At 36.9% G+C, this 22210-nt stretch overlaps 3 protein-coding genes across 3 annotated transcripts in view; 1 reads left to right on the top strand and 2 right to left on the bottom strand.

Annotated features, from left to right (window-relative positions):
- Positions 1 to 314: 314 nt before the first annotated feature.
- poll (polymerase (DNA directed), lambda) lies at positions 315 to 11993 on the bottom strand. The gene is made up of 9 exons (XM_015384303.1): positions 11960 to 11993; positions 10357 to 10540; positions 7802 to 8099; positions 7603 to 7720; positions 7176 to 7514; positions 4917 to 5090; positions 3928 to 4056; positions 956 to 1124; positions 315 to 875 (listed from the first exon to the last, which is right to left on the bottom strand). Exons 2-9 carry the CDS (start codon positions 10469 to 10471, stop codon positions 514 to 516), a joined length of 1704 nt encoding a protein of 567 aa, XP_015239789.1. The 5' UTR covers positions 10472 to 10540; positions 11960 to 11993; the 3' UTR covers positions 315 to 513.
- Positions 11994 to 12488: 495 nt separating this feature from the next.
- dpcd (deleted in primary ciliary dyskinesia homolog (mouse)) lies at positions 12489 to 17123 on the top strand. Its single transcript, XM_015384321.1, has 6 exons — positions 12489 to 12582; positions 14245 to 14325; positions 14424 to 14545; positions 14645 to 14778; positions 14944 to 15046; positions 16801 to 17123. Exons 1-6 carry the CDS (start codon positions 12519 to 12521, stop codon positions 16903 to 16905), a joined length of 609 nt encoding a protein of 202 aa, XP_015239807.1. The 5' UTR covers positions 12489 to 12518; the 3' UTR covers positions 16906 to 17123.
- Positions 17124 to 19596: 2473 nt separating this feature from the next.
- The window catches only part of fgf8 (fibroblast growth factor 8), a 4658-nt gene continuing 2044 nt past the window's right edge, over positions 19597 to 22210 (bottom strand). Inside the window, exons 4-5 of the mRNA XM_015384320.1 lie at positions 20526 to 20632; positions 19597 to 20346 (exon numbers count right to left, since the gene is read on the bottom strand). Coding sequence (XP_015239806.1) covers positions 20050 to 20346; positions 20526 to 20632 — 404 coding nt within the window. The 3' untranslated portion in view covers positions 19597 to 20049. The remainder of the gene's footprint in view (positions 20347 to 20525; positions 20633 to 22210) is intronic.

Raw genomic sequence — 22210 nt, 5'->3', positions numbered from 1 at the left:
GTGCATGCGGGACACTTGGGTTGTATGAATGCAGTTCACACAGGATATCACATACAAGTCGCATATATTTGGAAATATGAACGGCAACACAAAATAATCGGATTTTGCAAAAAAATCGTAATTGAGAATCAAGGCTTGCAGTGTGAACGTAGCCTGAATTTTCTCTTTACCCCATAAGACAAACGGGCATGTATCCCTTTAGTCATGTATAAAAAAACAAACAATTTAAGGTCAGATTGCCAGACGCTTTAAAAAACACCAAAATAATAAAATATTTATTTTTTTTTTATTTTGGCAATGAAGTTTCAGAGATCAATACAGTAAAACATCAAAGGCCGCAGCTCAGATTCTTTTATTCTCCAAAATAATTTAGCAATTAAAACATCCCATTTACATTATGTTCAACAGCGAACAGCAGTTCTTTTTGTATAATTCCTGATTCAGCTTTCATTAAAAACATTAATTCATTATTTAATTATTATTTCTCCATTTCTAAAAGCAAGTCTCTTGCGTTTACCAGTCCCTTTCTTGCGGTGGTCTGTATGGTATCCCTAAAAGACTAAAGACATCCTTCTCTGTCGGCGTGGGAAGCGGGGTACCGCCGTGTACCTTCAAGCTGCCTTGACGTACCACATCCTTGTTCAGGGAGTGCTCTGACAAGCTCATGTTTTTGGTCTTTGCCAGTGCTCTCATTGAGCGGTTGAAGTGGGCCGAGCCAGTGAAATACATGAGCGAGCAAGCAAACTCGTCGTATGGCACCACGATGATGTCCAGCCTGCGGTGGCGGCGGCCGGGCCCCGGCAAACGGCACACCCCCATGTATTTCTTCTGCTCTCCGTTCTCCTCGTGGCTCACCAGGTCATCTGTTAGAAACCCTTTAATAATATAGATTTAGGGTTTTTCTATTTAAAGAAATGAGAACATATAATATTTTGCCTTATGATGAAAGACTCACCACTGCCATGCAGAATCTGTAAAACTTTGCTGAAAACTCCTCTATGGGAAATGCCGTCAGGGTGAGAAATGAGCACATCCACATCTCCACACGTTGCCTTCCCACGGCGGTAGGAGCCACATGCCATGGCCACGAGGTTGGCATCAACAGTGTGCGCAGCATCCCTCACCTGCACAGTGCAAATAAGACAAGGAGGAAAGGTAAGTATACCCACTTAGCTCTCATTTGATTTTTGACAAACACCTCTACTTGGTTTGCACAGCTTTTAATAAATATTATTATTAATATAAGAAAGGAGAATAAGGGGCTTTATAGATTAGATTCATACAAAAATAGTGCTATAGAAATATAAATAAGAATGGCCTTTCAATAAACAGATACTCTGTCGTCCTCTATTCCCAAGCATGTTTTGATTGTCTGATTCTACAGACAATCCATGTTTGGATTGTCTGTAGAATCATTACTAACAGACAAATATTTAATTATATAAACTTTGCTCACACTAAAGGTAAATCCAAGATACAACATTTGACTGATATTACAACTTAAAGCAATCCACTTAGATGTCAGATTTTCTTGCCTGTTTTATATTAGATTTTACTGGATTCTTATGTGTACATACATACATATGATGATGTTTTAAATTTTGTGATGATACTAATAAAAGACTAGAAAAGCACTATGAGAGCACAGACCTCCGTCAACCAGCAAATTCTGCCCAAATTGTGACAGCTATAGCTATAACCAGAGATGGGAAGTAACGAAGTACAAATACTTTGTTACTGTACTCAAGTAGATTTTTCTGATATTTTTACTTTACTTTACTACTTATTTTTATGGCGACTTTTTACTTCTACTCCTTACATTTTTACACAAATATCTGTACTTTCTACTCCTTACATTTAAAAAAATTGTCTCGTTACTTTAGTTTTGAATCATTTCAATGGAGTTACCGTTATTATTTTTCACGTCATCAATACCAAATTCAATCTAATTGGATGGGAATCTACGTTGCATTTGACGCACCACTACAAGATGAATCGACAGATTCGGCGGTATTCATTGGCGGCAAATCATTGCAGCTTGGTGGCGGTGGCGTTAGCATAGTAGCATGGACGACGAGATGATTGAAAATGAACACAACGGAGATCTAGTCCTATTGGCAGACATCCATTTAAACTGTAGGCAACGGCATGAAAAAAGTGGTTTCTACTTTTACTTTTATACTTTAAGTAAATTTACAAGCCTGTACTTTGTTACTTTTACTTGAGTAATGAAGTTTAATCAGTACTTCCACTTTTACCAGAGTATTTTTTAACACAAGTATCTGTACTTTTACTCAAGTACGGAAAGTGAGTACTTTTGCCATCTCTGGCTATAACTCACACATGATCTGGATCATTACCAAATTTTAATGAATTGTTCCTTGGCATGCGGTGCACCTCTCGCGAAAATCCATTCAAATATCATTTTAGAAAGTGTGCCAAAAACCACAACATTGCTCCATTTACTTTGTTTTTGTCTAGAGTATAACATCTCTGACTTTTTGAGTTCGATGTTGAGGCTGGCACACTCTGGTTTAGGGGGAAATTGCTTGTTCTGCTAAATATCCCTATCTCAATCCAATTCAGTTTATTTATATAGCGCTAATTCACAGCACATGTCATCTCAAGGCACCTTTCAATTCACCAGATCACACAGTCAAACTGATTCAAAGTTTTCTAAGGAAAACCACTCATTGACTCGGATGCAATCCCTCACACTAAGCATGCTTGTAGCGACAGTGGAGAGGAAAAACTCCATTTTAACAGGAAGAAACCTCCAGCAGAACCAGGCTCAGTGTGAGCGGCCATCTGCCGAGGCCGACTGGGTTTCAAGGAGACAGAAGCAGCTTTAACAATATTAAAGAATCCTTTTTAAAAAATGTCTATCAAAATTTAATGAATTGGTCTTATGGCATGAGGCGCACCTCTGTTAAGCATTCAATTAAAATCTGTTCATAACCTTTCAAGTAATCCCAACAAAAACAACTGAAAACATTAAAAACAAGAAGAAAATTTATTTATTTTTATAATAAAATGAGCTTTTTTCAGTTGATTGAAACAAACAAAAAAGAGAGATTTAATAACAATAGGCTTGGCGCAAGTAGAGCAAAGTAACATGGCTATGTAATGCAATCACAAATTCCTTTTTAAAACATGCATATTGTAAAGAACTGCAATAAATGCATTGAATAAATTCAGTGCATCTCCCTGCACTGAGGTGCTCTGATCCCCTTTACATATTAAGGGATGGTTGTTTACTTTAGTACAGCACAAAAGGATTTAGAGGGTAAAGAGGTGGTCAGTCATAGGGTGCATCATCATCAAGACATTCAGAAATATCATCACACGTTGCAAAAAAGGTATTCTGCAAATTTTTTGATATTCTATTAAAACAACTTCAAGAATTGTTTTATTTTGTAGACTCTCCGTCCCCCAAACCAGATAATGTTTTTCATCTTTTTCCAGCCAAATACTGGGAGGTTTGCTCCTTAAATATACATTTAAGCTGAAGGAAGCACACATGCTTTGACCATCTATATCATCTGCAATCTATCAGTTAGTCTTGGATGTAAAAAACATAGTCTTGGTATTAGGATCTGAAAGCATCTGCATCCTTCAGATGTATGGACCGTGTGTGAGTGAGTTAGGAGTTATCTGGCAAACTTAAGATGTGGCAGGTCTCAGGATTTACTGTTCCCTTCAGGGATGCTTTGGATTCAAAAGAAAATCTGCATTTCCCATTAAAACTGTTAAGAACAGCAGAGCCAAACTTTTTTCTTATTTCAGGGCAACAATTTTTTTAAATTCCTCAAAGTCCAAGGGGGATTTATCTCAGCTCCTTGCTCGACACAATGAAGTGATTAAAAGAACAAATATGTTTGCCAGAGGATAATACAAGTCTGAGAGTCACACATTAATATTCATTACCACTTTCTCTATCGCTGCCGCCTCTTCTCTAGGCATTCGGTCTAGAAAGTCATCGTAGTGCTTAAGTCCGATTTTCTGAGTGTGGCTCAGGTGGGCTTTTGTTTGGATATCCTCCAGGCTGCGAAAGCCCTGCAACACAAATCAGAGCATTTAACTATTTGACATTTAGACACAGTGATTCATAAATATATATATATATATAAACTTTTATAAATAAATACATAAAACAGGTATATATTAAAAACTTTAGAGCAGGACAGTTAAAATTACCAACATATTCAATTTACACTGTAAGAAAAAAAGAAATAATGTGAATTAAAATATTTACTGCCATTATATTTTAGGTCACTGTTTCTATACATTTTGGATAGTTTAGAAAAATTATAAAATGGAATAAATCATTAAATCTGAACCATATCATTACCAACCTTTTCCAGAACAGATATTTAGAGTGAAAAAAATATATGAACTGTTAAAAACTGTGGAGTATATAATAATAAGCAAGAACCAGAAAAGCACTCGGGGAGAGAAAACCTCTGCCAAATTGCTAATTTACTCTGAAATATTGTGACTTCCACCTTTAGTTAATACATGTATTTACAGAATCTTTCAAAATATTCCTGAATCCAGATGGTGATCATCATCATAATGTAATTATTTAGATTTTATACAATACGCATCTTCCCTGTGAATTTCAGCAAAATCTGTCCATGTTTTTGTTATTTTGAAAATACCAACAGAAAAAACCTACACCGATGAAAACAACCTCCTTGGTGGAGGTAAAAAAGCTGTAAATCCAGTTATTTTATCCAAAATTGGACTTTAAAACAACTGCACCGACCTGCTGGAAAATGCTTCAAGGAGACATTTCTATGGAGCAAGATGGGTCTCGATTTTCATAAATACACTCATTAAAAATGCCATAACTACTATATAGTGATTAGGGCAGACATTCGGACATATGCCAGAGTATGAATAATGTTTTGTACCTGTTGGTACCAAAGTTGTGCAGTCTTTGCTCCTGCTCCCCAGATGTTGGTGAAAAGCTCCAAGACAGGCACAGCCTCTCCGATGTAATCCAGCTTCCTCAGGTGACCACTCTCCATTATTTCTTCTATTTTGTCCGCCATGCGTTTTCCTATTCCTGGGATCTGACAGGCTTCCTAATACCAATGGAGGGATGAGGAAAAAAAGGTTGATACCTCGCTAACTTACATATACAACATATGCATATACATATTGTACACACATATGCATATTCATATACATATGTTACAACCACAAATTCAAAATTTAAGTTCAAATAGTTACCTTTCAAACCTTTAGGAAATTCAAACTACAAAAGAGCTTGAAATTCAGAATTACAAGTTGAAATGTCAGAGCAACGCAAACAAATCCCAATTAAGCATTTAAGATGGCTGCTACTGGCATCAACAGTATTTAAATGTTTGTTATTTTATAGTTTTAAGTAGTTCATTATTCGTGTGATAGCCACTTTGTTCTTTTTTAAAGCTTATAAGTCAAGATGTTTAAACAGTTCATATGTGCAGCATACTGTTTAAAGCATTGTTTTATCGTCATTGATTGTATTTATCGAGTATTATTTTTGATCTTTAATAAACTGACTGCAACATGAAGCATCCATTATGCACACATAATAAACACGTAAAATAATTCTATATGCGTATATTTATGAATACATTTTAATTTATTTTATTAATTTATTTAACCAGGAAAAAAATCCCTTAGAGATTAAATACCTCTTTTTCAAGGGAGTCCTGGCCAAGAGGCAGCAAAGTTACAGAACATACATTAACATAGATACTTAAAAATAAATGTAAGGTACATATCTACCACTTATTGTTTATTCATATTTAATTGGGTTTCTTTCAAACTGTGGAGTTGTGCACAGGGGTCTCCTGCTGTTCAACACCTGTAATAAACGGGGATGACGTGGGTGCGGCCCGTTCAGAACGTAGATCAGAGGGAAATGCTCTATGGAGTCTGATCAGCTGATAACTATCATCCTCGGTCAGGAAACATTGGTAACCCCTGAAAATATGTTCCCTCCTAGTCAGATGTTTTTCCATAGGTGGTTTGGCAGTATTTAAATGTTTACAATCTGTTAATTCTAGGGCTAAATCGATTAATTAGATTAATCAATTATTGACATAATTGGCAACTCATATAGTAATCGATTAACCGTTAACTGGAGTATAAAGACTCTAAAACATGCCTTTGGCTGACAGAGCAACCCCCTTAGAGCAACAATTACACCAAAATTGCAAAACAAATATATACAAACATTTTGCACTTAAGATTAAAAAAAACTTTCTTCTGTCAATGTGCTCTATCCAGAATTCCTCTAATGGAAAAGGTTCAGTTTCACTGGGTTTAATTGACCTTTGACCTTCAGATATATATATATATATATAAAACTATTTTAAAAATTTATTTGCAAAATAACTGCTGGTTTTGCACCCTTGTTAACTTGTAACAACTTGTTACAACAAAATGGCCAAGCTGATAAAAGGTTGGTAGTAGGGCTGACAATTTATTATGTAATGTTTGAATACAGTTAGGTTACAGTTTTAAAATGGCCTTTTTCCCCTTATCTTAGTTTCAAACAGGCAAAACAAAAAAACTAATCAATAATGAAATTGACTAATATGAAAAGGCTGATATAAGATACATTTGAGTCATATTGAATAGCTCTAGTTTAAATCCTACATTTATGTGTACAGAGGGCCCCATCAAAATGGCTACTAAAAATAAAGAATTTGTAGCAATACTTAAAAACGTTAACGTATAGCTGCACGGATTATGGCAAAGAAGAATGGGCCATATTTTTAGATTTTCCTGCGCTAAGTCTGTAGAGGCATCCCTTTAGACTTGCAGCTATAATCGCAGCACAAGGTGTTTTACAAGATGGTTATAATGTTCTATTAATGCAGAGTGGCTGAAAATAAATGCAAAACACACTTTTCAGATATTTATACATTCAGAAAAATCAAGATTACTTTTCTAAACTACCCAATTATGCAGGAGATTTTGTTGACCTCCCATAAAAAAAAAAATAAAAAAAAATACATCAGAGCCTCTGGTCATCATTATATGACAGATGATGAAAAGTTTAAAACAAACATTTTTGCTAGTTTATTGTATAATCTCACAATATTACTGATTATAGAAAATCCCCCAAAGATGATAAGCATTAGTTTTTTAACACAGGTGAGAGTGAAAGCTACCTGATATGATGTCACAGGCTTGTGATAGCTCTTCAGTGCGTTGACCGCCTTAGAGTAGCCCAATGCTCTCCACTTGTCTCCTTGGTGAGTGTAGGCCTTGGACAGGACTTCCAGCTTGTCTGTGATGTGCTTGTTGAAGTTATTACTTTTGGACTGAGAAGACTGAGCACAGACCCACTTTCCTGATATGGGTTTCTGAGCATCAGCATCTGGAGCGCAGTTTGCACCGGCTTTGGGAGTCTCCTCTATAGGGTTCCGACCGGAGATGAGAGCTTCCAGGTCGTTCTGAGAGACGCCATCTTCTTCTTTGTGGGCTTCATCTTTGGCTTCTTGGATTGTCTGGAGGAAGGTGTAAAATAAAACAATGCTTGCTTCAAGACTTAATGGTTGACAGGAGCAAATATGCTGCCAATTCATGGAAACTTACCGGGTCTATGGTCTCCTCTTGCTTGGCCAAATGACTTTCTGGCTCTGCGGTTGTTTCAGGAGGTTGTTCAATGCTTCCCGGTTGTTTTTGTGGACTTTCCTGCTGTGATTCAGAATCCCTTATAGGAAAACATTCAAATTGATTATTACATCTAATAAATTGAGTGGCAAAAAGGATGTCTAAGTGATTTGGTAAAAACCTTTTGGGTAAAAGTAGGCTGTAGTTCTCTTCATCCAGGAGTTTCTTCTCACTGATACACAAGCTTAACCATGTACATTTCAGCAGATGGACACCAGAGGGCAGACTATCCACCTTCAGCAGGCGCAGAGCCCTGGCACTGTCCATGGAGTCATCAACGACCACATGAGTGACACAGGGGGACATTGAACTCTTGATTTGTCCTCCATTTTGCCGGATCTGTCTGTGGAAGATCTCACATCTGGCGTTTCCTATTCCAGCAGGCAGAAGGTACACTGTGACTCCATCGAAGACGTTTCCTGAAATGGAAAAGGAAACAATACATTACAACTTGGCACAATTAATATTATTCATAACACATTATCTTTTCCCAATTTTTAACAAAAGATGCAAATCTCTTTGAAATTTAGTATGATTCGTCTTTACTGCTGGATTGAAATGAAACTAGATAGTTTCAAACATTTAGCAAAGAAAAACCTCAGGTGTGGTATGCATTTGTCCTGTGTCTCCTCTACACAATATTTTGTAAGACAACATTTTATCACAGCAATTTTTTTTTTTAATACTTAGACAACTTACACTGTCATCTTGTGTACACAGAGTGCATTCAAAACGAAATTCCGTTTAGTAAAGTATTCTAGACAGCAAAGAAATGCATTGATATGGAAGTTCAGAACATTAATGTATACAGTGATAATTATGCAGTATTTTTGGTTTGGTGTTATCAATGTGATGCAGTGTGTGACTTTTTTCACTATTTGAGTCCACTATTTTCCTTCACTAACAGCCTTTTCTACATGTCAGTGTCCCCTACTTGGCCTGAGCCATGGAGAAAGTGCTGTATATTGACCCCAAAAAAATAATTTGACAAATCTCAGATTAAGTTAATACTTACACAGTGCATTGGTATGTCACCATTTGTATTATAATTAACCTGATTTATACAGGGAATTTCATTCAGATCCAAGATCTCATTTTAAAAAGAGACCAGTTATGTATTTTATAAGACAGGAAGCTATACTTCTGTCTTTTGTTTTTATAATGAGATTTTTTTTCCTCCAGATAATCTTCAAATGTAGAATATGGAGATGAAAAATAGCCGAACGAAGAAGAGAGATGGAGCTTTTAACTTAAAGGTATAGTGAAGGATTTTTGCTAATTTTTGAGAAGACCCGCCCTCTCCAGTTTAAAAGCTAAGATGCACATGCACAACCCTGTACCTGCTCCTCAGAGGGAACGCCTGTTGAACGCGTGCAAGAGCATGAGGGAGGCCATTTCTCCTCGTGCACGCTCTGTTTAAAAGTTGCTGTTTGCATCGCTCATACAAGCTTACTTTCCAAAAAATTTTTTTAATTTTTCCTCTATGTCAGACTCACCACCGGAACGTGAAAATGGGACAAGCACATAGGATGGCCTTATGTAAACATATCAACAGAATGACTGACAATTAGAAGGACCACTTATTTTGATGATCCACCTAGAAAAAGAACATCCTCCACTATACCTTTAAGCACACATGAAAGAAGATGAGTTAAAAAAAAACAACAAAAACAAATTTTTAAGAAAAAAATAATAATACATTAAAATGCAACTAGGAAGAGGTGTCTAAACCATTTTTTGCACATGGGCCAAATTTGTAAAGTAGTAGTGCTTGGCAGCCAGAATAATCTCATATTTGAATATAACCACATAAATGTATTAAATTATTATGAAATGAAACAAATAAAGTCTTACTTAGGTGAAAAATTGATCTCTAATTTATTTTATAGCTAAAATATATAAAAAGAATCTATGCCCTCTCTGTTTTATTAAAGAAAAAATGCACATAATTTCTGAAATATCTGGGTAAGTTGTTATAGACTATTCTCGGCTATAGGAACAGGGTATCGATCTATACATTTAAAAATGTTACCCTCGATTTAGCAACTGCTTTTGCTGGTTGGTCAGATTTATACTACTCTTGGATTGCAGGGCGGCACAGAACTCATTTCCAGGCTAACAAGCAGTCTCCAGTTTGCCCTGTGGAAATCCTGCATTTAGTGATGTCAGTAAATTCAGACTTTCAAGATACAATATTAAAAGGAGCATAGTGAAAACTCCAGAATTTTTGTAAAGGCTTGCCCCCATTGCCAACAGGTTGAAATGACACCAGTGTTGTGGTCGCAGATGGGAATAGAGACCAGGTCAATATGGTAACAATGTTTTTTGAATGATTCATAAAACATCTGTATTTATACTAGGATTAAAGTCGACAATGGTGGATCTTTTTTATTATTTAGGTAACTTACAAAGGTGTGTATTTGCATCAGATTTTATTTAGATTAAATGGAGCAGAATACAAATGTATTTTTAAATATTTTTTTGGAATAATAACAAAATATATATTTTCTTCCATTTCAAAATAACCTTTTTTTTTTTTTTTTTTTTTTTTTTTTTACAACACTTCTCACTAAAATGATTAAACTTAATAGTTGCAACTCAGAAAGAGAAAAGGAGAAAAAAATGTGTACAAATTCTTCTGCAAGGCACTGTGTGAGAGATATCTTTGTTGACAACCTGTGATGTCAAGTTCATCTGCTTTCTTCTTTAGTGGAGGAACATCCTTCCCCTGCAGAACTTTAGCCCGTTTAACCTTTGGAAAAGCTTTCATGATCCCATGACGAGGCTCCATCTCGGCTGTCGGAGTGAGGAGCCACCGGCCTGTTCCATGAAGCGGATTGGAACCCAGCAGTGTGGAACTCTGCAGCAAAAAAAGGGTATTATTACCACAGACATTTGGAGGAACTAAAGAAGTCTTTATTCATAAAAGGCCTGAATTTTTTATACTATTGATGAAAAAAAATTTTTCTTTTTTATTTTCCCATTAAGGGAAAAAACAAATCACTGTAGAATCAGAATTCTGTAGACCTACAAATTCTAAACATGATGAAAGAAGAGGTTATCCTGAGCTATCTCTATATTTATGCTGCTATAGGTTTAGACTTCTGGAGGACATAGGGACCCCCATTTCATCATTCTATCTCTATTCTCCCACTCTGCAGAATCTGTTAGTTCAATCTCTAACGTTATGCTCTCTCTTCTTTTTCTCATAGTAGCTTTGCCTCGTCTGTTCCTGTTTGGCTGTGACACCATCCTGGAGAGAAATATCAGCTGTGCTGCTTCTGCCATCAAAACCCTTGCTTATAGATGTTGGAGATCGGCCTGTTTTCCACTGTGGTGTGTTTCTCTGACTGTGACTGGCTGGATGTGATCTCTTCATCCTCTGACATGGGAGCTGGCTCAGAGCTTGTCTGCCTGGCTGTGTGTTTCCTGGACGTTGCCGCCTTTTACAGTTCCTTTTTGTATCTCTGCTTCTGTCTCCTTGAACCCCAGTCGGCCTCGGCAGATGGCCGCTCACACTGAGCCTGGTTCTGCTGGAGGTTTCTTCCTGTTAAAAGGGAGTTTTTCCTCTCCACTGTCGCTACAAGCATGTTTAGTGTGAGGGATTGCATTCGAGTCAATGAGTCGATGCAATCAACTGGTTTTCCTCAGATAGAAAACTTTGAATCAATTTGACTGTATGATCTGGTGAGCTATAAAGTGCCTTGAGATGACATGTGTTGTGAATTGGCGCTATAGAAATAAACTGATTTGAATTGCTTCTAAGTATCAAAGTTCACTTTGAAGACCTCAAGTAAAAAAGCTGTTAAATATTAAAACTTAGGGATTTAGAAAATAAACAGTTTAAGTGTAATTTCCCACATCAGATCAAAAGGTTGGCATGGATACGAAAAGTACATCAAAACACAGTGAAAACTAAGCCATAACATGTCTATATACTGGACACTGGAGCATAAAAACAAAGCTATCCGTGGGACTCGAGTAAACATATCCTGCACAATATGATCAACTCTTTCGCCAAGAGTAAACGATTAAATAGATCTGGTCACATCACTGATATGCAGCTTGGGATCCTTAAAAGGCAAACGAAACGACTTCTTACAACTGTCTAAATCTAGCTTACCCTCCTGCTTAGTTGAAATGCAAGGGAGCTAATCTTAGAGCTAAATTCGTAGAACATTTCTTTAACATATCTGTTGCGATTCTGATGTGGATTTACAAACACAAGGAGTGATAGTGAAAAAGTGAAACCCCCAACTAGTAAAATCTCAGCTCTTACCCAGTTCTGCAGGAACCATAAACACCGCAACAACAATCGGTCTCCGCCAAGTGACGTCAATTGTTTACCTCGGGCGCGGTACACTATGCCTTTTACGCCTAAAATGGCGTCTTAGCAACAAATGTCACGTGACTGGCGGAGACCGATTTTCCTAAATCCGCCCCTGTTTTCAGGCTTATGTTAACTGTAATGACTTATCTTGGACAGGCTGCTATGTAAACAGGCCTTTAGTCCTTCGTTTAGCTATGCTGCGGTTGTTTACACTACACCTTTTACACCTAAAATGGCGTCTTAGCAACAAAAGTCACGTGACTGGCGGAGACCGATAGAGGAAGGAAAAACGTATTTAAATGTTTCACTTCCGGGTCTTTCACAGAATGCGTGTTTAATAAAAAAAAATGTTACAAATTCACACTTTTTCTTATAAACAATTAATATTTAATTTTTTAATTTCCCTTTTTTATTTTACAACTTTGTGCGAAACGATTATTTACTTTTTGTTTACGTTAACCGGTTGCCGTGGTTACGTCGTAAATCCGGAAGTCGCCCTCGTGGAAATATGGCTGTGCAAAGCTGGATCGATGACCTGAAATCCTCTCAGAAAACGGCATTAATACACGACGGTAAGCGTACTTAAGAATACCATTATGAATCAATGTAGCCTAGAATATGCCATTATTTTATTTCTGTATTTTAAGCTTTTATCTTGCTTGGTTAGCCAGTTCGTTGTCTAGTTACTAGGCAACGGACTGATGGTGGTGCTGAGCTAAGGAGACCAGTAGAAAAGCATAAGTTGGAGCAAAGCCTGATCAGGAGTTTGGTGTGCGATGCTAAAGGGCACGGGTTCATTTTTTAATGAAAGTGCTTTATTTGAATCGCACAAAAATGCAGACTGAGTTGTTTCTCAGACACCTGATTTAAATGGTCTGAATTGGTCTAAATGTCTGATTAACAGGCTTTTACAGAATTTGGGAAACATGTAAAACCGATAGAGCCAGAAACCCTGACATCAAATCTTTTTTTTCCTCTGATTTAGGGAGCTTTTACCATTTATTTTTGAAATCAAGGTTCTTGAGTCTGGATGATGTGGATGATCCACACATTTAAAATCCACTGTAAAGACATTTTATCTGCTAGTTTTGGTCTTTTGTGTTTCATCAGGTCCAAAGTCAGCACAGTCTTCTACCAGGAGGATTTAAAAATCTTTGTTTCCTTTGGCAAAGAAAAAAATATGTTTATGGAGAAGCTGCTTTCATTGCTAAACAAACCTGCCCACATTGCAATAGTTTTATAACTTGTTCAGTAACCATAGTGTTACTGTGCTCGATTGCCAGTCAGCTCTCCTAACCTAAGACTTATAGCTTTCTGATGTGTCCCAAATCCAACACACCTGATTCAAAGGAACAGATCACCTCTTCATGCATATTCTGCTGTTTTCTAATATCCTCCTTATAACTTTATATATAATTCAGTTGTGTTTACAGAGAGATGCATAAAAACAAATTTGATACCTGTGCTATAAAGGATTTTATGGAGGAAAAAGAGACACCAGAGCCAACAATGCAGATTAACTGAAGGATGATCACTCCATGCCACGTCCCACTCCTGCAGCAAATCATGCAAGTGCTGATTGCATAAAATCCTTTGGTTGAATTTTTTGCACTTTGGATCAAAGTGACAAACGAAATTGTTTTTTAGAAATTTTAGGTATTAGTTGACCACAAGAGTGCAGTATAGAGTTGTGCAAGAAACACTTTTTTACTGATCGTTCTACAGGATTTATACCTAGATAACAAAAGTTTGATTATTTATGCCCCTTTCAGTAATTGCAACTCTTAATTGAAGGGATAGGATGGTTCCAATGTCATTTTAACAATTAACTAACTCCATTTTTTTTTATATGATCCTGAAGCCTTTAAGCTTAGTATTCTTTCCCACCCATTAGCGTCATCTTTAGCTCCCTCCACTGATTCCATGACATATGAGAACCCTGGCTTTCCTCCTCCAACACATTGTGTTTCTAGATTGAAGAACCATGTTGGTAAAATTAAAATTGTTGAATCAAACCAAAACTTGCCAAGGGTTAAAATGATTTCAGGGCTTTGCTGTGTAAAATGTTGCTAAACCTTAGTACGTTTTTAGAATGCACATTTTTCATGCTTTAGTCATTGATAACAACCTGTTTAACCAGTATTTCTGTTCAAATTAAGAATCAATTTTTGAATGACTATATTTTTGTTTTGTTATATATGGTGACTGAATATGTTCCTATATTTGGCTTCCAGGGAAGAGGAAGATCCATTACCTGTTTACAGATGGAAAAGAAATGGCAGAAGAGTATGATTTGAAAACAGATGAACTCATCTGTAAGCAGCAGATTTTTTTTTTCTTTGACACATGATCAGAATGATTAAACATATCAGTTATATTTCATTTTGTTTTACAAAAACGTTGCGTGTTTCAGGCAGAAAGTGGCGTCAGAAAAGCGCACTGGGAGTTCAGGGTGTTTGGCAGGTGGAGGTTGGTGAGCCAGTCAACATGCCTGCAGCTCTGGACCCTGATGTCATCAAAGAAAACTGTTCCAACGTGGGTTTTTCATATTTATTCATTTATGTTTTGTGTAGTACATTAAAATCATTAGCTTTCTAGAATTAAGCAGATCTTTAATCTGTTTTGTCTCCGCAGCCATTATTCATGCGTAAAGACACAAAGAACAGCTTTCAGTGGAGAATCCGGAACCTTCCCTACCCAAAAGACGTCTTCAGTGTTTCCGTGGAACCCTCTGAGAGATGCATCATCATAAAGACTACAAATAAAAAGTAATTTTGTTTAAAAGCACCTGCTCTTTCCTAAATACCACCTCACTTGTATAATATGCTTATTGGATGCAGGTTTATAATCTTTGATTTTTTACAGTGCTGTTTGCAGTACATTCAATAGCTCTGAAGCTGCATGAAGTTTGTGATTGTATCATATCTTTTCAGGTATTACAAGAAGTTCAATGTTCCTGATCTGGATCGAAACAAGCTGCCACTCAGTGCATCTGCACTCAGTTACACACACGCCAACAATACTTTAATAGTCAGTGTAAGTCACACCCAGCGCCCCTTTATTATTTTATCTCTAATGTTTACCAGTTTAAGAAAGGAAGAGGAAAAAAAATTTAATTGTACACTGCAAAAAATGGAAATCTAAATAAGTAATTTTTGTTCAAATTAAGTGCATTTTTTCTTGAATTTAGGAGGTAAGTGAGACTCTTTGCCATTGGAACAAGATAATTTACATTTAAAATAAGAAAAAAAAACAATTGCTTTTTCTTATTTCAAGTGTATATTATCTAATAATCTTATTTTAGGAGTAAAAATACTCATTCCATTGGCAGATCATCTTATTAACCTGCTTAAATTAAGGGTAAATACACTTAATTTAATACATTTTTTACTTATTTCTAGATGTTTTTTGCAGTGTTGGAATAAATCTGTTTGATCTAAAGTTCAGGACAACAGGTCTGGTTTAAAAAAATTGTAAAAATGAAAAACAAAATCCAAAGGATGTAAGATTATAAGTAAAGAAATATTGTACAGTTTAAATTTCTTTACACTTCTTACTGCTGTAACCACAAACTGTATGACAGTCTGGGGGATTTTGTGTGAATACTAAGCAAATATTCATGAAGAGGAGAGAAATGCTGCACATTATTCCAAATTTTTACAGATAAAATTAGGAAAACTGTGATTTAGGGTTTTTTGTCTACTTTCCTTTACTTTGATACACCTCAACAAAATCCAGATTGACCTACTACCTTTCTAGATGGCAAATAGAGCTAACCTCTGTCCAATTTAATCTCAATATAAATTCAGCTGTTTTGTGTAAAGTGCTCAAACAAACATCCGGACAATATTCAAAGCGCTGAACATGAAACGGAGGACTGTTTAATCCATTATCTGCTAAATGAAAGAGCTTGGAACAGCAGCAAACCTACAAAGAGATGGCCGTCCACTTAAACTGACAGGCTGGGAAAAGTGAGCATTATCAGGGAGCTGCCAAGAGGCCAATGTTAAGGTGTTATGGAGCTACTCAGTTTGATTAAGACACAACTATGATTCGTGAACTGCAGAAATCTAAAAAGCCATAGTTGAAATGCAGCAGTTAAAAATGAAATGATCAGTTTGCCACGAGCCATGCAGGAAACCGCAAACTTGAAAATGAAGGAGCTCTTTCCAGAAAACTAACTTTTAGCCAACACCACGCCATTGTGAGGAGGAAAACTAACTGTGTCAATCAGCCTTGATGCAGTTAAAAAAACATGCAGCCAATCAGGTGGCTGCATGGTGGAAACAATGATGCAGCTAAAGAAACAGTGAATTGGATACTTGAGATTGGATTTTCAAAGATGCTCTCTTTTAAAGAGAAGACAAGAAAAGAGTGTTTATTTAGCTAAACACATATAAGGCCTGCTGCCATAATTGCTTTGAAAGGTGCCTCTACAAAATTAGAAATTAAGGGGCTAAATGCATTTAAAGTTGTATTTTTTTTAATGTAAATGTTTATTTAATTGTATTATGTAGTGCTTTGCATAGCTATTCTACACAAAATACAGATAAGGTATATTAAAGTCTGTGAATGGCAAAATGAAAAAGTTCCAGGGGCTTTGAGTACTTTTGTTGCTGTACTACGAGGACAGGTTTGTTTTATTTTTATCATCCCTCTAAAATGTTTTTTTTTCTTTCTTGTTAAATCAGTTCTTTGTTTCTTTTCTAACAAAAGGTTAATTCTTGTATAGAAATAATTGTAAAAGATTTCCACACACTGGACCAAGCCTCTCTTTTTTTTTTTCCCAGTACCAGAAACCCAAAGAGATTTTAACCCTCGAACAGGAGCTGCTGAAGGAAGTGAAGAAACTGAAGGGGACGGGTGAAGGGGACGTTGACTGTAAAACCCATTGAATTCTGAGCGTGATGAAAAGAAAATGATAGAGGACTGCATTCAAAGCAGCAGCCAAGGGATTGTCATTTCCCACTTTACTTGCAAGCTTATGTTTAAGCTTTTTCTAGAGGATCCCTTTGTTTGGGTTCTCAAAGCCTTGTTTCTGGTCTAGTGATTTCAGTTTTGGTGTATAATCGCTCCCTTGATGTTAACTTTATAATAAAAAATTATACCTGCATTTTGCCATTTCATAACTTGATTTATTAGCTTTGCATGCTTTGTATATTGCTCTAAGTCATGTGTTTAATTCTTTAAGAATATATTATTTTACTTGACTTCATTTGAAGGTGTTTTCTTGTTTTGGTGGGGGTAGCAAGGAAGGTCACATAACCTACCACCTTCCTTTCACCGATGTCCTTGTAAAACACTCTGGACACACAATGCTTTATGTTTGTTCAGAGGTCACGGTTACGACCACGTCTCATTTGTGTTAAATGAATTCCCTCATGTTGTTTGCTTGCTATTGGCCACCCTGAAAGCCATCAGAGAGGCTGGTTTTACTGTTTCCTGTTACAACGCATCAGTCTGACTAGGGTTGCGGTTGAAATGCTGCAAAAGCTGAAAATAGATGGGAATATAGTTTTAGTTTCCTTTATGAAACCATTTGATAGATAAAAATGTGTTAATCTGTTCTTTTTTTACAAGAGCACACTAAAAACATCAAATAAGCATTTTTCTGACTAATTTCTTACCAAATATTGAAAAAAAATGTAAAGTAATTTAAAAAGTGGACATAAATAGCAGTAGAGGTGTTCAAATGGGACAATGGCACTTAAAAATAGTTCATTTCAAACTTGTAATTCCTTGCATTTTTTCAAAGCATGTCCAAACCCAAAAAGCAAGTGCAAAAAGCAGAGACAAAACCACAGGTCCTCTCACCATTGTGCTTTGTCTTCTTCCAGATGGAAAGGATGGAACACCAGAAAAGATTGAAACCAGTCAGTCCTATTGTTTTGCCAATTCTTTTGAGGGACTCTATATATTTTTAAACTCTAGACTGACCACACAAAAATTGTTTTTTTTTTCAAGTAAATGTGTATGAATAAAATGTTTATACTGAGTATTAAAAGCTGAAAATAATCTCTTAGTAATGGGGATGTAACTACCTGCTGATACAGTAACTTATAATGGTATTCACACTTTCAAAATTTTCTACATAGTTTGTTTGTATGACAGACAAATCAAAGCAAATATGAAGCCGAAAAGAGACAATATATGTTTCTTTTTAAAAATCTTAAACTGTAAAAAAGTGTGCTAGACCTTAGTCAGTACCATGCACTTCAGTTAGTCTTGTCATTTAGTTCTATCAGCTTTGCTCTTTTAAAGGTTTACATGTTTTCCTGTCCCTCTCTGCAAAATAACCCGAGCTCAGGGAAATTGGATTGACAGTTTCTCCTTAGTTTTTTAGAGTTGCCAAAATCTTTATCAGATTTATGCTTTGATCCATGTTAGGCAATACAGACACATTTAAAAGCTGATTTAAAACAGCTAATTAAAGCTCTGGCTGTGGGAATGTTCTGCTTGTAGGTTAACATAAATTCTCACCCACTCACTAACAACTTTTTTTTTTTTTAAACGACTCAGTTCAAAGCTCCATCCACCTATCTACTAACTCCGACCGGTTTCCCTGTCCCTACTGGCGTTAAGCATCCCCATAGAATGATGGTGCCACCACCGTACTTCACCATAGTGATTGTGTGTTCTGACTGCCAATAGGCTCACCAATAGGTAGACTCTTATTTTCATAGTACCGTAGGTAGATTCTAAAGCTTACAATGGATTTTATTTAGGGGTGTCACTTTTTGAAACCTAATTTTTACTCCACAATTAAGTGCAAGACTGAGCTGGTCAGTCACATAAAATCACAAATAAATAGGTTGTTTATGACTGTACCTAGAAGATGGAAAATCTGTATCCCTGCAGCAGGAGACACAAACAAACACATTTGACATCCAGCTCATGCTTGGTGAGAGAAGCCGAGCTGCTCTGTTTAGGGTCTTCCTCTCCCCTGTCATCTGGCCTCTGACGGTCATGCTCAACTGCTTCTGCGAAGAGAGTTTCTTTCTTGCCTCCCTTTCATTCCCGAATGCCTCTTCCCAGCCGTTCCCCCTCTTTCAGTTGATGCCACATTTTGCCACACAGGCCCTGGTGCTTTTTCCCCCTCAGCTTCCTCCCCGAATACCCATTTCCCCCCACCGCCACATACCCCTCCCCCTGTGTGACTGGCTTCTTTTTGATAACTGACCCCTCCTCGTGTTATTATTCGAACCCACTATTGTATAACATGCCCTTTTATATGAGGTCCCACAAAGGGCCCATTTGATCAGAGGGTTACGGTGTGCGATCGTGAGAAATGCAACTACATGGTGGTAACCTTTGTTTGGGCCAAAATGGTGGGCTGACCTCATCGCTTTTAATGCATAGCTCAGGCCATTCAGGCCCAAGTCTCACTTGCTGAGCACATTGAATTCAGTAGCCTGTCACAGATATTGCCCCTCAGTTATCTAGGTTTTCAGCTCGAAGAAGACGAAGAAAAAACAACTTTGTTTTTGTTTTTTAGGGTGGGGTTTGGGGGCTTTGGTATGGTAGCTTCTAGTTTTAAAACAGACATAAGAGCGCACACAAGCAGCTTATGAAATTCTTTAGTGGTTTTAATATACACTCTACAATAAATATATTCATCATTTGATGTAATTTACATTTTTACAGTAAAAATATTTCCATATATGTAGAAAAACAAAACAGGTTACATAATTCTCCAAGCGAGTGCACTGACTGAGACTGAGGGATGCTGTAACCACAGATAGCTGCCAAGTCTAGCTTCACTTTTAACATTCTTTAATGCTGAGCTGGCTAACTTTAATTCTTCATGAGATTATTGTTGAGCTCACCAGAACATAAAATGCCCTGATTTAATAACCAAGAAAATAAAATAAAACTTGCTAAAGTCTGTAAATAACTAGCAGATTAGATAGTTTACATAAAACCCAGTAACCGTGAATTACATAAGAAGTCCAGAAATGAGGCAAATCGTAAGAAAGTGTGTGGTCACTTGAGTTCAACCTCTGCTTTTTCCTAAAATTGATCCTCTGGGTGGTTCTTCTTCAGCGTCCCCTGGAGCACTGCTGATGGGAATGTTTATTCCGCCTGCTGTAAGGCTGCCCTGGGACAGGCATCGGGAGGACATCGAAGGGCCTCCTATCGCTTAGTAAGTGTCCCCTAGGTAGACGCTTCATGAAGTGGGCTTCTCTCTGGTGCTGCTTGGTCTTGGAGGCCTTCCTTGGACGACCCTTGCGTGTGAACGCCATGTACCAGCCCTCGTATTTGGCATTCTGAAGTGCTGTGTAGTTGTTTTCCAAGACAATCTCTGTGAAGATGCAGTCCTTCCCTCGTCCTTTTCGCTGGTAAAGAGAAAAAAAAAACATAAGGCCAAGGGTGTTTAGGGAGCTTTGAACATAATTTCAGATTTCCACACACTTATAAAGCTAATCTTTCTGACTTCAAATGTGTCCTGCTCTTATAAGACAAGCCAAGGTGAAAAACAAACATTCGAGATGCTGCTTCACTAATTCCAGAGCACCTTGCCAATCAGCTTCCCTCTCTTGGTCATGCATATATAGTATCCCGTCTTCACTCCTTTGATACGAACTCGACTCCCAAAGGAATCTGTCTCCACCTCCAGCTTAGCTGCACAGACAAAGAACAAGAAGAAGACAATATAAACACAATGCCAGTAGAATAGAGTCACTAAATGGTGCTGCTCAGATAGAATAGTTAAAATTATATGGATTCCCTCTTTATCTCCTATAATCCAACAGCTGCTTTTAACAGTAGCAACAAAGCCTTTCTGAAATAGCACAAATGCTAGTGATTTCTAATGACCTGACTGTGCTTAGTGCCTGTCAAACACTGGGCTCTGTGTTGCTCAGGGGGAATAAGGACAGTGAGAATGCTGCAGTCGGAGGGAGAAAACCACAAGTACGGAGCAGCGGTCGGCTTGTGGGCTTGTATATGGGAGAAACTCCCACTTAGGTGTGCAGCTGAAGCGAGCAAAGCTGCTCTCTCTGTATGAGTGTAAAGAGATTTAAAAGGTGCACACAGAAGAGGAAAGGAAAGAAAGATGCTGACTTTAACCACTGCTTATAAACTGAGTCATACATTGAGTTGGAAAGCAATGAAAATTCCCTATAATGTCCAACAGGCTCAGAGTTTGCAGGTGGGAGGATGGTGGTGGGAAGATGGGTGGAAGGAGGGCCAGCCTGAGGTTCTATGAAAGCTTATGAAAAATTTGATAGTGGATTAAGCTGCAGGTAAAACCATGCCCTTAATCAAACAACTTTATTCCACTGTTTAACACCTACAGTTACACCCCCCCCTTTTCATACAAGTTCAAAAGTTTGGGGCAATTTAAAAGTAAATGGCAAAATAATAAAACACATATTCAAGATTTTTTTCCTAACAAGTAGACTCATCATGCATTAAATGGAACCTTCAAATAAAGCTTTTAGATAATGCTCAATTAAATTGGGGATTGGGAAGCAGTCATTTATAGCACTTCCTGCTACTTTATTTTACTTTTTTCTATTTAAAGTTCAGTATTTAAGTCTATACATTAGTTACTATAGGGTAAGCAATATTAACATTTAAATACATTAATCTTGAAATAACGTTTTACACATTTTTGGAAAGGAAAAACTAAAGTTGGCATATAATTTAAAAAATACTGTTTATAAATGTAATATTTACATAATCAAATGTCAAAAGGAATCTTTTAACATGTATTGAATGTCCAATAATCATAAATGAAGAGCACATTCTTCAGAGTGCACAATAATGAAGAGAGTTTTGTTTAGTCCAGTCAAATAGTTAATACTTCATTGTTTTCTTCCTCTCTGGCTAATTCCAATGCACTGTAAGTTCTTTTTCATGTTTTTTAAATAATTACCAGCTTAATTTAGTTTTTAGTTTAGTTTGCATGAAAGAATACATCGAATATACAGTGAAAAGATGTTAAAAGGGAAATAGAGCTCAGGAAGGGGCGAAAAGCCATTGGGGCTTATCTAAAGCCTCCACCAAAAACAATTAAAACACATGCAAATTCAAAGTAATAAGATTATATACAGTGGTAATGGAGCAATAACAAACAGAGTATTACTAAGAGTGTTAGTAATTACTTTGTGCACCCATTTATAAACATGTATTAGCAGCAATCTTAATTAGAAGTTTATTCCCAAATTATTTGATAAAGATGTTGATGGTTTGTCC

The sequence above is a fragment of the Cyprinodon variegatus genome, unplaced genomic scaffold, assembly GCF_000732505.1.
Source record: "Cyprinodon variegatus isolate N-32 unplaced genomic scaffold, C_variegatus-1.0 Scaffold310, whole genome shotgun sequence".
NCBI classification, from domain to species: domain Eukaryota; kingdom Metazoa; phylum Chordata; class Actinopteri; order Cyprinodontiformes; family Cyprinodontidae; genus Cyprinodon; species Cyprinodon variegatus.
Note: the sequence above shows the minus strand (reverse complement) of the source record. Positions and strands in the feature narration are given on the sequence as shown.

Coding starts and splice junctions, on each gene's coding strand:
- poll (XM_015384303.1), bottom strand. CDS start 10,471: ATGGAGCCTCGTCATGGGATCATGAAAGCTTTTCCAAAGGTTAAACGG. Junction 5,091..7,175: donor AGCCTGTGACATCATATCAG/GTAGCTTTCACT, acceptor CATTGGTATTAG/GAAGCCTGTCAGATCCCAGG. Junction 1,125..3,927: donor CGGCAGCGATAGAGAAAGTG/GTAATGAATATT, acceptor TGCACTGTGCAG/GTGAGGGATGCTGCGCACAC.
- dpcd (XM_015384321.1), top strand. CDS start 12,519: ATGGCTGTGCAAAGCTGGATCGATGACCTGAAATCCTCTCAGAAAACG. Junction 14,326..14,423: donor GAAAACAGATGAACTCATCT/GTAAGCAGCAGA, acceptor TGCGTGTTTCAG/GCAGAAAGTGGCGTCAGAAA. Junction 15,047..16,800: donor ACAATACTTTAATAGTCAGT/GTAAGTCACACC, acceptor TTTTTTTCCCAG/TACCAGAAACCCAAAGAGAT.